Here is a 13,183-nt window from a genome sequence, read left to right as displayed (position 1 = left end):
AGCGCCTCGACCGATTATCCGATCTTGACCACCGAGTCCGAGACAAAGGTGTACTCGGGGATCTCGAGGTTGCGCGGAGCCGGGCCCTTGCGGATGCGACCGGAGCCGTCGTAGTGCGAGCCGTGGCAAGGGCAGAAGTAGCCGTTGTAGTCGCCCTGGCCGGCGATGGGCACGCAGCCGAGATGGGTGCAGATGGCAAGGAGGACGAGCCACTCGGGGCGGCCCGGGGCGTGGCGGATGGCATCGGTTTCCGGGTCGCGGAGCGTCGACGTGTCGAGCGCACCCTCGCGGTCAATGTCAGCCTTGGTCCGGTGCTTGATGAACACCGGCTTGCCGCGCCACTTGACGACGACAGACTTGCCCTCGGGGATCGACGCGACGTCAACCTCGACCGACGACAGCGCCAGAACATCCGCAGACGCAGACATCGTCGAAACAAAGTCCACAACCATAGTCTTGGCCATCGTCGCAGCCACAAACCCGGTCGCGCCCACCATCATGTACGCGTAGGCGCGCGACGACTCCGGCGTCTCGCCCTTGGCCTTGTACTTTCCAAAGTCCGGGCCCGTAGTCGGCATGCCCGACGCGTGCCGGACCAGAGCCGACGGCGACGAGAACGCTATTCTCCCGCAACGTCCACGAGCCAATCCATGCCCCCCCCCCATCATATCGTCGTCGTCAGTATCCGCGAGTCATCGCCAACCACCGCGCCAGTCGGTCCACAGCGTGTTGTTCCACATATACTCGGTGAGTACCCATCCATGTCACGCCCACCACTTGCCCCCTTCCTCCCGCTTGCATTTGTTGCCGAGCAACTTGCCTCCACACGATATTTCCCCCTCCATATCTCACACCCAAAGCCCATGTCCGCCGTTATGCGGGACGCCACCGCTGAGCGGCAGCGCCGCCTCGTCGCGCATCCAATTTTTTGCCGGCCGAAGCTTGTCGGGGCGAAGCATAAGGAGCGCATGGGGGCGCGAGGACGGCCCAGGGATAGCAGAGTGGAGTGTGTAGAGTGTGGAGGAAGTCATGGCATGTGTGGTGCATGGTAGCAGGCGCTCGACGCTGCGGTAGCTCCTGCCGCCGCCGCGGAACTGGCCAGCGGGCGGGCGGGAGGGCCAGCGCGTCAGCAGCCGAGCGCTCGGTGGTGTAGGGCGTACCGTCAAGGGCCGGCGCAGCGGCACGCAGGGCCGGAGCAGCAGCAGCAGACTTGGCGTTGGACTCGTCGTTGGACGAGGAAGAAGCAGGCGTGCCCATGAGCAGGGCAGGCGCCGCCTTGGGCACAACCACCCGCGCAGACTTGAGCGCGCTGGGAACAAGCAGTCGCAGCATGAGTGCCGAGCGAGAGAGAGATTCGCCCGTCTCTGACGACGATACCGGCCGCCATTCAATTGTTGCATTCATCAATCATAGCGTCAGCCCCGTCGCAACCCCCCCACCCCCCCCCCCCCCCCCCGCCTCCTCCCCCACGACGATCGAGACCCTTCTGCCCTCACAACAACGGTTCAACAACCGCATCCCCTCCCCCTTCCCCACCACCACGGCTCCCGTTCTCTCCCCATAATCCGTCATCAACATCATCACAGCAACTGCGGGCAAATTCCCCCCTCCCCGCCCCCCCAAACCGCCAAAGCCACCGCAGTCGCCAACCGATCACGATCAGCTGTGCTGCCGGCGCCCTCCCCGGCTCCGCACTTGGAGACGTCTGGCACCACCGCTCGCGTGACCTTCTTCCTCCCCCTGCCTTGCACAGAGACTACAACTAGTTTGTAAGATCCAAGCGCATGCTGCCTGCTCAGTTCTTCTCCGCAGAGGCCCTGGAGGCGGCATCTTTCGTGCCGCCACCGCCGCTGCCGGCCCATGCAACGGCGCCGCTGGCGTCGGCCGCCTCCAAGTCGGAGCTTCACACCGTGTCGGGTTGGAAGAATGGCTCTGCAGCTCCATGGTGGGAGCCTGAAGCTGTGGCTACCAAGCTTCTTGCGGCCTCGGGCCCGCCATACTCGCCGCAGACCTCGCTCCACTGGGCCGCCGCCTGTGTTCTCTCGGCGCAGGTGGCTGCGGGGCTCGACCCGCCGGCCGCCGTCGCGGTCCCGGCCTACCATCTTGCAGCGGCAGCGGCTGCGCTTGCCCGTCTTGACGGCTGGCAACCCCCCATGGACTCGGACATTCTCCAGGGCGTGCACACGTACTACGACGCTGCGGCCGACTTGCTGGATCTGCCAGCCGTTGTCTCGCCCTGGCGCGAGCGCCTCCACTGGGCGCTTCGTCTCGCCAAGCACGCGCTCACTGGCGCGGACTCGGTCGACGCCCTGCTTTCTGCGCTCCGAAACCTCGCAGCTGCAGCTGCTGGCACCCTTGCAGCTGCTGCCACGCCCGAGGAGCTCGCGCCACTGGGCTCGCAGACTGCCAAGGCTGTCCGCGCCCTCCAGCACTGCGCCGGCGCGGCGCTCTTCTCGGCCTCTCTTCTCGGCGAGTGGGTCGGCTACGATGACTCGGGTCGCCCTATCCGCGATGCTGCCCGTGAGGCTTCAGCCAACGCCCAGCGTTCTGTCGCGGCCGTTGCTGGCTGGACCCGAGCCTTTGTCGACGCACTTGCCGTCCACGCTGTCGTGACCACCAAGTCTGAGAAGGCTACAGTGGTCAGCCACGCTCAGAACGCGCTGACCGGGCTCACCGAAGCCGTCGATGCCCTCGCTCTCGCCGCCGTTCATGTCGTCGAGCGGGCTGGCGTCTCGCATCCGGCCGGCCCAGAGGTGGTCGGCCTCGCCCGCGAGCTGCCGAACCACGTTGCCGTCCTCAAGGAGGCGACGCTGTTCTCGACCCCGAGCACCACCTCGACCGCCTCGTCTGCCGCTCGCGCCTTTGCCCGCGCCCTCGATGCTGTCATTGCCCAGGTCGCTGTTCTCGCCATCGAGGCCGACCTCGCCAACGCCCCCGGCCTCACCGCCCTCTCGTTCCCGCCACAGCACTCGCCGTGGGCCAACGCAGTTGTTCCGTTCTCGCAAGCGGCGTGGAAGCTGACGCCTGCCATCCTTGACGGCGCCAACGACATCAAAGTCGCCTGGCCAGACAGCGTGGCGCACCTGTCCAACACCTCGGGCGGAGGGAACGCGTCCGACTCGGACATCGACGACGTCGACGAATCGTCGGCAAGCACCCGCCCAGCGTCGGCCGCTGGCGCTCGCCCTGGTTCCGATTCGCGCCCGCTCGACATGGGCGACATTCACATTGATGTCGGTGGAAGCCAGCCGTCAAGCACTCCTTTGCACCCACCCAAGGCCAAGGAGGTGGCGCCCAAGCCTCTCACCGCCGCAGCTCTGGAGCCTGCGGCGTCAGGTCCGCACCCACGCCTCGAGCCAGTCAAGGCCGGCTCGTACAACGAGGTCTTTGAGGCCATTGTCGGCGTCACCAAGTCGATGATTGCCGAGTACAAGGCGCTCAAAGAGTCGCAAGCCAAGGGCAGCGCCGGCAAGATGCGGCTCGAGCTCTCGAGCGCAATCAAGAAGGCAGCCCGTGGCGTCAAGACACTGGCAGTCTCGGGCGGCGTCCCGGACTCACTCGCCGACGCGCTGCCGGCTTTTCTCGCCAGCATCGAGATGCTGCAGAGCGACCTCGCGTCGCTTGCTGACCAGCTGCGGGTCTTTGACGAGCCGTCGGCCGACGCGTTGCTCACCTACGCCTCGGCCGTCGACGTTGCCGGCCACAAGCTTGCCCGTGCTCTCGAGCCCGTCCGCGACGTCGGCGAGTCGTCGCTCGGCAACGCGACGGTGACTGGACGCGTTGTCAAGTACGGCGTCCAGCTCTGCTCGGCACTCAACGGGCTGCTGGGTCCCGGGCGCGACCTTGTTATACATGTGCAGACCATTGCCGCCTCGCGCGCCGCCTCGCGCACCGCCACCGCCGCCACCGCGCTCCCGGTCACTGCGCCGCATGGCGCCTCGGTCTCGGCAACGAGCCCAATGGGGCTCATTGCCACCGGCAGCGCCACCGGCATCGGTCCGCGCCTTCCAGTCTCGGCCGCGGCCGAGCTTCACAAGCAGGTCATCCACTCGATCGAACAGCTCGCACGGTTTCTCGCCGCACGATACAAACTGGTCAAGGAGGCTGCAAGCGGTCCGGCCCATCCCATGCTCAGCCCACGTGACATGGACAAGCTCTCCAAGGCGTTTAAGCACATTTCGCGGACCGTCCACGCTCTGTGGAAAGAACTCAAAGACGGCGAGCTGCCGGCTGTGCCGCGCCTGCGCCTGCTGATGGAGCACCTTCTCGGCGCCCTGGAGGAGCTCCGCCTCGCTGCGCTCCACCTCCACACCGTCACCGCCGTCGAGAGCTCGAACACCGACGCCCACGCAGCCGCCCTCGCCTCGGCCGCGGCTCTTGTTTTCGAGCACTACGCCGCGCTGTACTCGGAGGATCCAGCTCCGTTCGACAAGGCAGTCTCGGTGGCCTTTGCCATCACTGCCGCCACCGCCAACGCTGCCTGTCAGCTCTTGCTCGCCCCGAGTGACGACGGCGTGACTTCGTTCAAGGCTCATCCGGTGACCGACCCGCAGGCTGCGTACGACGCGCCTGTCACCGTGCCGTACATTTACCTCGGCTCGTTTGCGGCATCGGCCGAGGCCTCGGCGCTCTCGCCCGAGACTGGCTCCGGTGCCGCTCCAGTGCCGAGCGCCCACAACATGGCGTACAACTCGTTCACCGGCCTTGCCGAGTCGTGCAACGCCACGCTTGAGCTCCTACGCTCGGCCGGCTCGTTCTCGGCCCAGCAATCGCTTTGCTCGCAGCTGGCTGTCATTCTCGAGCCAGCGCAGCGGGCGTTTGCTCAGCTGACCAACACTCACGGGGTCTTGGGCAGCCAGTTTGGATCCGCCGCAGCCGACGTCGGCAATGCCGCGCTCACTCTCGCGGCCTTTCTCACCTTTGTGGTCTCGCAAGGCCTCGCCGAGCCGGCGTCGCAGCCAAACCTTGAGCGGCTGCACTTGGCGCTCCGCGCTGCGACCGCCAGCTATATGGACGATGTCAGCGTTCGGCTCGACTCGACCACTTCGGGCGAGCCAGGCATCGAAGGTGGGCCGCGGTATGTGTCACCGGATGAGGGTGACGGTGCAGGCGCCGATGAGTCGGGTAGCGCTCGTGAGATGGCTGGAGCAGCGAACCCGGTTGCCCACATTGCCACCATCGACGCCTTTGTCGCCGCTTTCGGCGAGGCCATCACTGTCGCCACGCTGGAGGCCTTTCAGGCCGACTGCAAGCTGGCAAGCGCGCTGCGGCTCTCTGAGCCGCTTGTCACCGCATACACAACCTCATTGGCGAGCGCCATATCCGCGGTCGACGAGTGCGTTAAGCGCGTCGACTCGGAGACCCAGGCGATCGACCCGGACATCGAAGAGCCGCCGAGCTCCGAGCTTGTCACCCCGGTCACGACCGGATATCGCGCGTTTCTGGTCAAGGTGCGCAACGCCTTGCAAATGCTCGCCAACACCAATGGCAATTACGTACAGGTACCTGCCGCATCGGCGGCGCTCGTAACCGAGCTGGAGGGCGTGCAGGCGACGGTCGAGTCGACACTCGGCGCGCTGGGCTCGTTCTCGTCGGCATCGACATCGAACCTCGGCTCCGAGGCGCGGCAGTTGCGGCAGGCGACCGTGGCCATGACGTCGTCGGGCCAGGCCTTTGTCCGCGCCCCGCAGAACGCGGATCGCCAGCGCGATCATGGGTCGGCGGTTGTTGCGCTCGCCAGTGCGCTCGCGGCACTGCTCGGCTCGCTGACGACAGTGACGCTCGAGGTGTCGCGGGCCTCGGGGCCGTCACAAGACCACTTTCTGGAGGCGTACACTGAACTCGGCGATGCGGGCGCGAGGCTGGCGTCGATGGCCAAAGAGATCAACAGGCTCGACTCGGCCCGCGGCGGCGGGCCCAAGTCCAAGACCTGGTCGCACAAGCTCTGCGTCACGCTGCACCATGTGGCCAAGGCTGCGCGCAACGCGTCTGCGACCGCGAACGACCCGTCTGCAGTTGCCACCAATCTCTCTTCGGTGGCGCAGGCGCTGCAAGGCATGACCGCCAAGTACTCGCGCCTCCTCTCGCGCATGTGTGCGGTCCCGGTGGCTGGCTCGGTTGCCAAGGCCTCGACGCTGCTCTCGTCAGCTTCGGACGTTCTCACCGATGGCCTCGCCAAGTACGAAGAGTCGCTGCAGACGCTCGAGGCGGCTGCGACTGACGCGTCGATTCAGGGCACCCACGCTCGGCGCACTACCGAGCTCTCGCTGGCTCTCCTCGACACCGCCCAGTGCGCCCGCGACCTGGCAACGCTCCTCGACTCGCCGCCCAACGAGTCGCCGGCAAGCTCAGCACGGAGCTGCGAAGGCGCCAGTGATGGCGGAGTCGAGCCGCTTCCGCCCGCGCCCGGCCCAGCCGTCAACCTGGGCCGTACGTTCTCGAGCCGGCTGAACGCCGGCCCGTCTGCGGCCGACCTCGGGCCAGACGCGTTTTGCAACTCGCCTATTGTCGGCCCAGCGTACTCGGACCTGTTCCAGGCTGCGGTTGCTCTCCTCCAGTACGAGCGATCGCTGGCCGAGACGGGGCTCTCGTCATCGGCGGTTTCGGCACTCCTCGAAGTTGTCGCCTCGCTCAAGGCCATTGCGTCGGCGGCGACGGTCGAAGACGCCCAGTCGGTCAACGCCGAGCGGCTCAAGTTCCAGCTGCCGGAAATGCTCGACGTCCTGCGCGGGTTGGTCCGCGAGCGTGCTGGCATTGACGATGAAGGCGACGAGGTGAGTGACGCCGAGACCGCCAGTCTGCTGCGTAGCATCGAGGACATCGAGCACGCCGCGGCACGGTTCACCGTCTCACTCAACCGCATCGGCGCCACCGACGACGCGCTTGACACCCACGCGTCGGACGCCGCGGTGCTTGCCGAGCAAGTCCGCCGCGTCGTCGGTGCCGTCACCGACCTCTTCTACGAGGGGCCCGGTGGCGGCCGATCCGGCTCGGTCCGCGGCGGCAACCGGTTTGACGACCTGCACGCCCTTGCTGAGTTCCTCATCAAGCGCTCTCGGGCGCGGGACGCCGGTGATCCTGCAGTTTACTCGCGGCGGCTGGCGAAGATTGAGGACGACCTCGCCGAGCTCCTCGAGGTCCTTGTCAAGCAGGCGGACCTGGCGGCTGAGGCGCGGATCGAGCTCGCTCCGACTCGCGAGGCGTGCCAGGGCCTCGTGTCGGCAGCCGATGTGCTCAAGTCGATCGCCACCGCGACCGCCCGTCGCATCTCCGACTCGGGTGATTCGGGTGAGGCGCTCGCAGCTCGGATCCAGCCGCTGGCGTCCAAGGTGGTGACGAGCGCAGCAGACTTGGCTGATCGCCTCGCGCGGCTGACATCAGGCGGCGAGCGCGAGGCAACTGGCGCCTGGCGCGAGCTTCTATACGGGGCCAACTCGGTCTCGCTCCACATCCTCACTCTGCTGGAGAGTCTCGAGTCTGCCAGCGGCGACCATGGCGATGATGCGTCGGTGCTGGTGCCCGCCGGCGCGGCCGATGCGGCAGTTGATGACGCCGGCGACAGCCCCGCCGGCGAGACTGGGTCGGGTGGCAAGGCTTGCTGCATTATCTTGTGAACAAACGCTGATGTAGCGCAACGTGCGGTGACGTGGGACTGGTATCGCTGGGCGGCTACGTAAAGTAGTCACGGAGAAGCGCGAGCGCCACACCGTTGGTCCACCCAAAGCCGGTGGCCACGGTGTACTCGCCTCCTCCGCCGGGCTTGCCAAACTTGAGCACGTTGTACTTTTCCCACATCAGGCCGGTCGAGTTGTACGCCGCATAGTTGGAGGCGAGCCAAGTTTTGGCGAGCTGGGTGGCGAGGCTCGCCTCGCCAAGTGCCTCGAGGGCATAGATCGAGAAGAACTGCATCGGCGCCCATGCGTTAGGCATGTCCCACTGCTGGCCCGAGGTGGCCAGCGACGTAGGGATGCCGGCGGCAAAGTCGAGGACGCCGAGTCCCTGCAGCGCGTCGCGGATCTGCGCGCTTCGGCTCGCGTTGCCGGAAGCAAGACCTGCCCAAATTGGGATCATCGACGCTACGTAAAAGTCCGAGTGTGGCGGCACACCGTTGGTCCACCCAAAGCCGGTGGCCACGGTGTACTCGCCTCCTCCGCCGGGCTTGCCAAACTTGAGCACGTTGTACTTTTCCCACATCAGGCCGGTCGAGTTGTACGCCGCATAGTTGGAGGCGAGCCAAGTTTTGGCGAGCTGGGTGGCGAGGCTCGCCTCGCCAAGTGCCTCGAGGGCATAGATCGAGAAGAACTGCATCGGCGCCCATGCGTTAGGCATGTCCCACTGCTGGCCTGAGGTGGCCAGCGACGTAGGGATGCCGGCGGCAAAGTCGAGGACGCCGAGTCCCTGCAGCGCGTCGCGGATCTGCGCGCTTCGGCTCGCGTTGCCGGAAGCAAGACCTGCCCAAATTGGGATCATCGACGCTACGTAAAAGTCCGAGTGTGGCGGTTGCACCTGGCTTGCGGCCGAGACATTATAGTCAACGTACTGGCCAGCAGCCTCGTTCCAGAAAAATGCATCAAAGGCCTGCGCACGGCGATTGGCTGCGGCCGCGTACTTGGCCGCGTCCGACGACCGGCCGAGCACAGTAGCGAGCCTCGCCAGGGTAGTCTCGGTCTGGAAAAGGAACGCGTTGAGATCAACAGGCGCGAGCGACGAGACGCAGATCGACGAGATGTCCGAGCCCGTGGCGAACCAACGGGTGGAAAAGTCCCATCCAGTCTCCGCACCAGCGGCAATCTGCGCGTAGAGGCACGCAGCGTCGACAGGGCCCATACCCTGGGCATGCTGGAGGTCCTCGACATAGCCCTCGGGGCGCGGCATGCCGACTTTGGGCCGGTAGATGTTGAGCATCTCGCCTGACGACGTGGTTACGACCCGCTCCGTCATCCACCAGCCGTACTCTTTCGCGATGAGCGGGAAGAGCGTCGAGACAAGGCCCAAGTCGTGGGTGGCATCGTAGTACTCGGCAACCATGAGCGCAAAGAGCGGCGGCTGGGAGCGATCGATGTAGTAGCGTCGCCCGCCGTTGGGCACAAAGCCAAAGGTCTCAACCATGGTGCCAAAGTTCTCGAGCATGCCCGCCACCGTCTTGGTCAGGCCGCACTCGAGCAGGCCGCGGAGGATCCAGAACGTGTCCCAGTTGTACCACTCGCGGAAGCGGCCGCCAGGCACAACAAACCCGTTGGGGACGTAGAGCAGCGAGTGGGCGTCGGGCCGGTCCTCGACATCGGCGACAACCTTGCGGCCGAGAGTGTGCCAAAGCGCGTTGAGATCAGCCGCCCATGCGCCGTAGCTTGGCGAGCGGGCAGCGACTGCGGCAACCAGCGGCGGGTGCGGCTGCCAGTCAGGTGGGAGCCAGGCCTCGAGGTCCGACCCAGGCTCGTCATAGTGGGCGAGGTAGATAGCATGGAGTACGGATGCGTTGGCCTTCTGACTTGGGCTCAGTGCGTCGAACACCCCCAGCACGTCCGCGGGCGTGACTCCAGGCAGCAGCGGCGCATCTACAAAAGTCTTCGAATCGTTGAACAGTCCCGAGAGCTGGAAGGCATGGAGCAGCGGGCCGGAGCAGAAGAGCGCCGAGTCGCACGGCGGCGTGTCGGCAAAGCACGCCATGCGCGAGGCCGGCAGCCCGCACGGACTACCCCCCGCCACCGTGGAGGGTGAGAAGATGAAGGCAAAGACAAGCACGAGCGTCAGGACCTGGTGAAGTTCTGTCATGGTGACGGGAGAGTGGTGTGGATAGATGGCAAAGGCTGAGGGCTTGTCTCCCTGTGTGCCTGCGCGTGACCAGAGGGAGTTTGGCGTGACTTGCGTCGTCGCATTGCCTGCTGCTCGATGTTTGGGGGACTATCAGTATGTGTGGATGTAGGCACTCGGGTTGTGGCAACGCTACAGGAATCGGCTTGGTTGCGTCATGCCATCGCTAGCGGCAACGATGTGGTGAGATGTGTTTGGCGGGCTGGGATCGACTACCAACTCTCTCGCCCGACAGCTTGAGATAAAGGGGGAGGAAGAGAAGGAGGGAGGGACCGATCAAAAGTCGTCATCATCGTCGTCCCACGAGTCGTCGGCAGAGCCCTCGTCCTTGCCCTTCTCGCAGGCAACAGTCATGGCCGCCGGCTGGTTCCCGGTCTCGAGGAATGACTTGAAGGAGGAGAGGAGCTTGGCGTTGATGTGATCGGTGGCCGTGACCTCGTACTCGTCGCCAACTTCGGCGTAGATATCATCTTGCTCGCCGATGGCCACGAGCCTTGCCGTCTCATCGCCATCACCGGCAATCGCACCGGCGCCAGCACTGCCGGAGCCCTCATCTCCACCGCTTGCGCCTGTGCCATTTCCACCTGCTGTATCGGTCGCATTTGCTGTCTGTGCTGCTTCTGCTGCCTGCGCCGCCTCGGATGCCTCGGCCGCTGCCGCCGCCTGAGCCATGAATCGGGCGAGCTTAGCCGCCCGCTCCGGCTCGCGCTCCATGCCCAGGTGGACCACAGGGTCACTGTGGGAGGGGGAAAGGTGAGTACAGAAAGGTGAGTAATGAGAGGAGAGGAGAAGATGAGCGTGGCCACGTACGCCATGTTGGTGGGATGGGAGAGAAGTGGTGGCGCCAGTGCGCGGTGCGCTGTGAGCGTTGAGGGTGCGCGGTGCGCGGGTGTCCTACTCGACGCGCGGCGCGGCGGCGGTCGCCAAGGAACGATGCTTCTTGGCTGGTGGAAGGTATGGCTCTGGCACGGATGCACGGGTTGAGGGCGACGATGGCGCAGATAATGGTTGTAGGACAGATGGAAGCGAGAACGAGGAGGTGTCCGAGGACGAGGACGAGGCGAGGAGGGAGCCCGGGCTTCCGGCGAAGGCGAGTCCGAGTACGAGCCGAGTGAGAGGCGCAGCGGCGGCGTCAACGATCCATGCTTGCGCTTGCGATGAGACTTACACAAAGACGAGGAGGAAGCAGCTTTGCTAGCGATCGCATTGCCCTCGTCGCCATCGCTGTCGTTGGGAAACGAGAGAGGGACGAGCGGCCTCAACGTGGCTGGATGCAGGTGCCCGGCGGCGATGGCGCGGGCGAGAGCTGGTGGATGGAGCGGGCCGAGGACGGCCGCATGCAGATCGGCTGGCAGCGGCGGGGCGTCGTGTGGCAGTGGAGGGATGGACGCCAAATCGAGCGGGAAGAGCGGCCTCGCCTCGTGGCTTGCGGGATCAAACACGGTCTGATGGCGAAAGGTGAGCCGGGCAGCAAGAAAGGCCGTGAGGTAGGAGCGTGGTACGGTGTCAGTCGCCGCGAGAACGTTCAACAGCGTAGCAAGCGTCGGCGCGTGCTTGACAAGAGCATGTGCGCGCTTGAGACCTGTGCCACGGAGCGAGGGCCCGTAGTCGCAGCCGGCGAGGATGCACATGTGCAAGAACATGTCACCATCAAAGCCGACCAAATCGAGGCTGGTCGAGCGAGCGAGATGGGCCAGCCGGATCATGTGCGCACGGCCAGAGTCCTTGTTGAACTTGACCAGTACGCGATCGACGCCGTAGGCGAGCATGTCCGAGTCGTCGGTGACGACAGCCGAGATGACACCGGCGTGGAAGAGGGCAGCGAGCTGGGCATCGGCCTCGTACGGTGCAAACATGCAGGCGATACCAGCTGCATCCAGCACCTGCTTTGCCGCCGCCGCCATCTCGCATGAGACTGGGAAGCCGGCCATGAGCTTGCGGTAGCCACACTTGTTGCCTCCAGCCAGTTGGGCGAGGCCTTCGGCAACCTGGCTCGCCCTCGATGCGCACCGCACGGCCTCGAGCTCGGCCTTGACCGGAACCACAGCGCCGTCAAAGACAACCACAGGTGTGAGTCCTGCATCCACCAGTGTCTGCGCTGCGTCGAGGACGTAGTCGGCAAACCGCCGGGTCGGCCTGCCTGTGCAGAGCTCGTGTGCGCAGATGTAGCCGCCGCGGAAGAGCCAACTTGCTCCATCGACTCCAACAACGCTCCCAGTAAGCTCAGAGACGTGGATTGCAGTAGTCGCCCCATGGAGCGCCGGCAACAAGCCGGAGATGCCCATCGCCGGATGAGTCGAGTGTAGCGGTGGGCGGCTTTAGTCCCGGAAAGCTGTACATCGTGGCACATCAAGAGATGGGCGGCTTGTCTGGATGCACGTGTGGCAAGATGGTGTGTATTGGCTAGCAAAGGCCATGCGTGCTGCAGCATCAGCGCTTGCAGTATCAAGCGCGTCGGCGGACGATGTCGCGCTCGACGCGGGTATGCCGTGCAGATCAGCGCCGTGGCCGCGAGGCGCGTGCCCGTCGTGTGCGAGGACGCGGGCGCGATCGCGGCGGAGGCGGCGGAGTCACTGGATGGGCCATGCGATCCGAGTCATACTGCACGTCCTCGACAGTGGCGCGGCCGTCCTGAGCCAGCGACTTGATGTTCTTGTACGCGCGCGCGATCTCCACAAACCGGCGATGGGCTGCATCCTTGTCTTCAAGCGACGTGGTATCCGGGTGGTATATACGTGCCAGCTTGCGGTAGGCCTTGCGGACGGCAGCCATGTCGGCATCGGACGAGAGGCCAAGAGTGGCGTACGACGACGCCACGATCTCGTCTGCGTAGGAGAACGACAATGTCTGATCCTTGAGCGCAGCCACGCCGAGAACCAGCACCAGCATCACGCACACGCCAATCACGTAGCCCGAGCATCCACCCTTGCCTGCCACCACTTCCTTTTGCGCCGCCCGATACTCGGCCAGCGGCACCAGCGGCGGTAGCTCGGCCCTCCCTCCCGTCACGCCGCCCGCCCCGTCGCCAGCCACGCCGCCCGCCCCGTCGCCAGCCACGCCGTCGTCGCCAGCTCTAGCCATCCACCGTATTCACGTCGCGAGCTAATACAAGGTAAACTAAATGAAGCCGTGGGCAGTTAGGTAGCCGTAGGCAGGCGGCTGGTGGCCCAAGCCCAGGCCAGGCCGGCCGTCCATGCGACACCAATGCTGCTGATGCTCGATGATGATGACAGCCCGATACAAGTCGCATCCTCGCCCCACACACAGACGCTCGGAGCTTACATCTTCTTTGACCTTTGCCTTTGCCTGTGTGCACTTGTATCATGCCGTTGATCAAGCGGGGGGACGCAGAGACATACGTTGATGATGTGGC

General features: G+C 65.3%; 6 protein-coding genes across 6 annotated transcripts; all 6 read right to left on the bottom strand.

The window, feature by feature from the left end:
- Positions 1 to 14: 14 nt before the first annotated feature.
- Positions 15 to 1,339, bottom strand: AMSG_01052 (ubiquinol-cytochrome c reductase iron-sulfur subunit; the record flags this gene model as incomplete). The annotated part of the gene is made up of 2 exons (XM_013906772.1): positions 1,161 to 1,339; positions 15 to 619 (listed from the first exon to the last, which is right to left on the bottom strand). Exons 1-2 carry the CDS (start codon positions 1,330 to 1,332, stop codon positions 15 to 17), a joined length of 777 nt encoding a protein of 258 aa, XP_013762226.1. The 5' UTR covers positions 1,333 to 1,339.
- Positions 1,340 to 7,084: 5,745 nt separating this feature from the next.
- On the bottom strand, positions 7,085 to 7,603 carry AMSG_11634 (uncharacterized protein; the record flags this gene model as incomplete). Its single annotated transcript, XM_013906876.1, has 1 exon — positions 7,085 to 7,603. One exon carries the CDS (start codon positions 7,601 to 7,603, stop codon positions 7,085 to 7,087), a length of 519 nt encoding a protein of 172 aa, XP_013762330.1.
- A 65-nt stretch (positions 7,604 to 7,668) lies between these two features.
- Positions 7,669 to 9,666, bottom strand: AMSG_01050 (trehalase; the record flags this gene model as incomplete). The annotated part of the gene is made up of 1 exon (XM_013906771.1): positions 7,669 to 9,666. The coding sequence occupies one exon, from the start codon at positions 9,664 to 9,666 to the stop codon at positions 7,669 to 7,671; it is 1,998 nt and encodes a 665-aa protein (XP_013762225.1).
- A 286-nt stretch (positions 9,667 to 9,952) lies between these two features.
- On the bottom strand, positions 9,953 to 10,902 carry AMSG_01049 (uncharacterized protein). Its single transcript, XM_013906770.1, has 2 exons — positions 10,621 to 10,902; positions 9,953 to 10,546 (listed from the first exon to the last, which is right to left on the bottom strand). Exons 1-2 carry the CDS (start codon positions 10,623 to 10,625, stop codon positions 10,087 to 10,089), a joined length of 465 nt encoding a protein of 154 aa, XP_013762224.1. The 5' UTR covers positions 10,626 to 10,902; the 3' UTR covers positions 9,953 to 10,086.
- A 166-nt stretch (positions 10,903 to 11,068) lies between these two features.
- AMSG_01048 (uncharacterized protein) lies at positions 11,069 to 12,095 on the bottom strand (the record flags this gene model as incomplete). The annotated part of the gene is made up of 2 exons (XM_013906769.1): positions 11,069 to 11,116; positions 11,142 to 12,095. The coding sequence occupies 2 exons, from the start codon at positions 12,093 to 12,095 to the stop codon at positions 11,069 to 11,071; spliced, it is 1,002 nt and encodes a 333-aa protein (XP_013762223.1).
- A 98-nt stretch (positions 12,096 to 12,193) lies between these two features.
- Positions 12,194 to 12,891, bottom strand: AMSG_01047 (uncharacterized protein; the record flags this gene model as incomplete). Its single annotated transcript, XM_013906768.1, has 1 exon — positions 12,194 to 12,891. The coding sequence occupies one exon, from the start codon at positions 12,889 to 12,891 to the stop codon at positions 12,307 to 12,309; it is 585 nt and encodes a 194-aa protein (XP_013762222.1). The 3' UTR covers positions 12,194 to 12,306.
- Between the last annotated feature and the right edge of the window lie 292 nt (positions 12,892 to 13,183).

This window comes from Thecamonas trahens, assembly GCF_000142905.1.
Source record: "Thecamonas trahens ATCC 50062 unplaced genomic scaffold supercont1.4, whole genome shotgun sequence".
NCBI lineage: Eukaryota > Apusomonadida > Apusomonadidae > Thecamonas > Thecamonas trahens.
The sequence above is the reverse complement of the archived record's forward strand: the minus strand, read 5'-3'. Positions and strand labels throughout refer to the sequence as shown.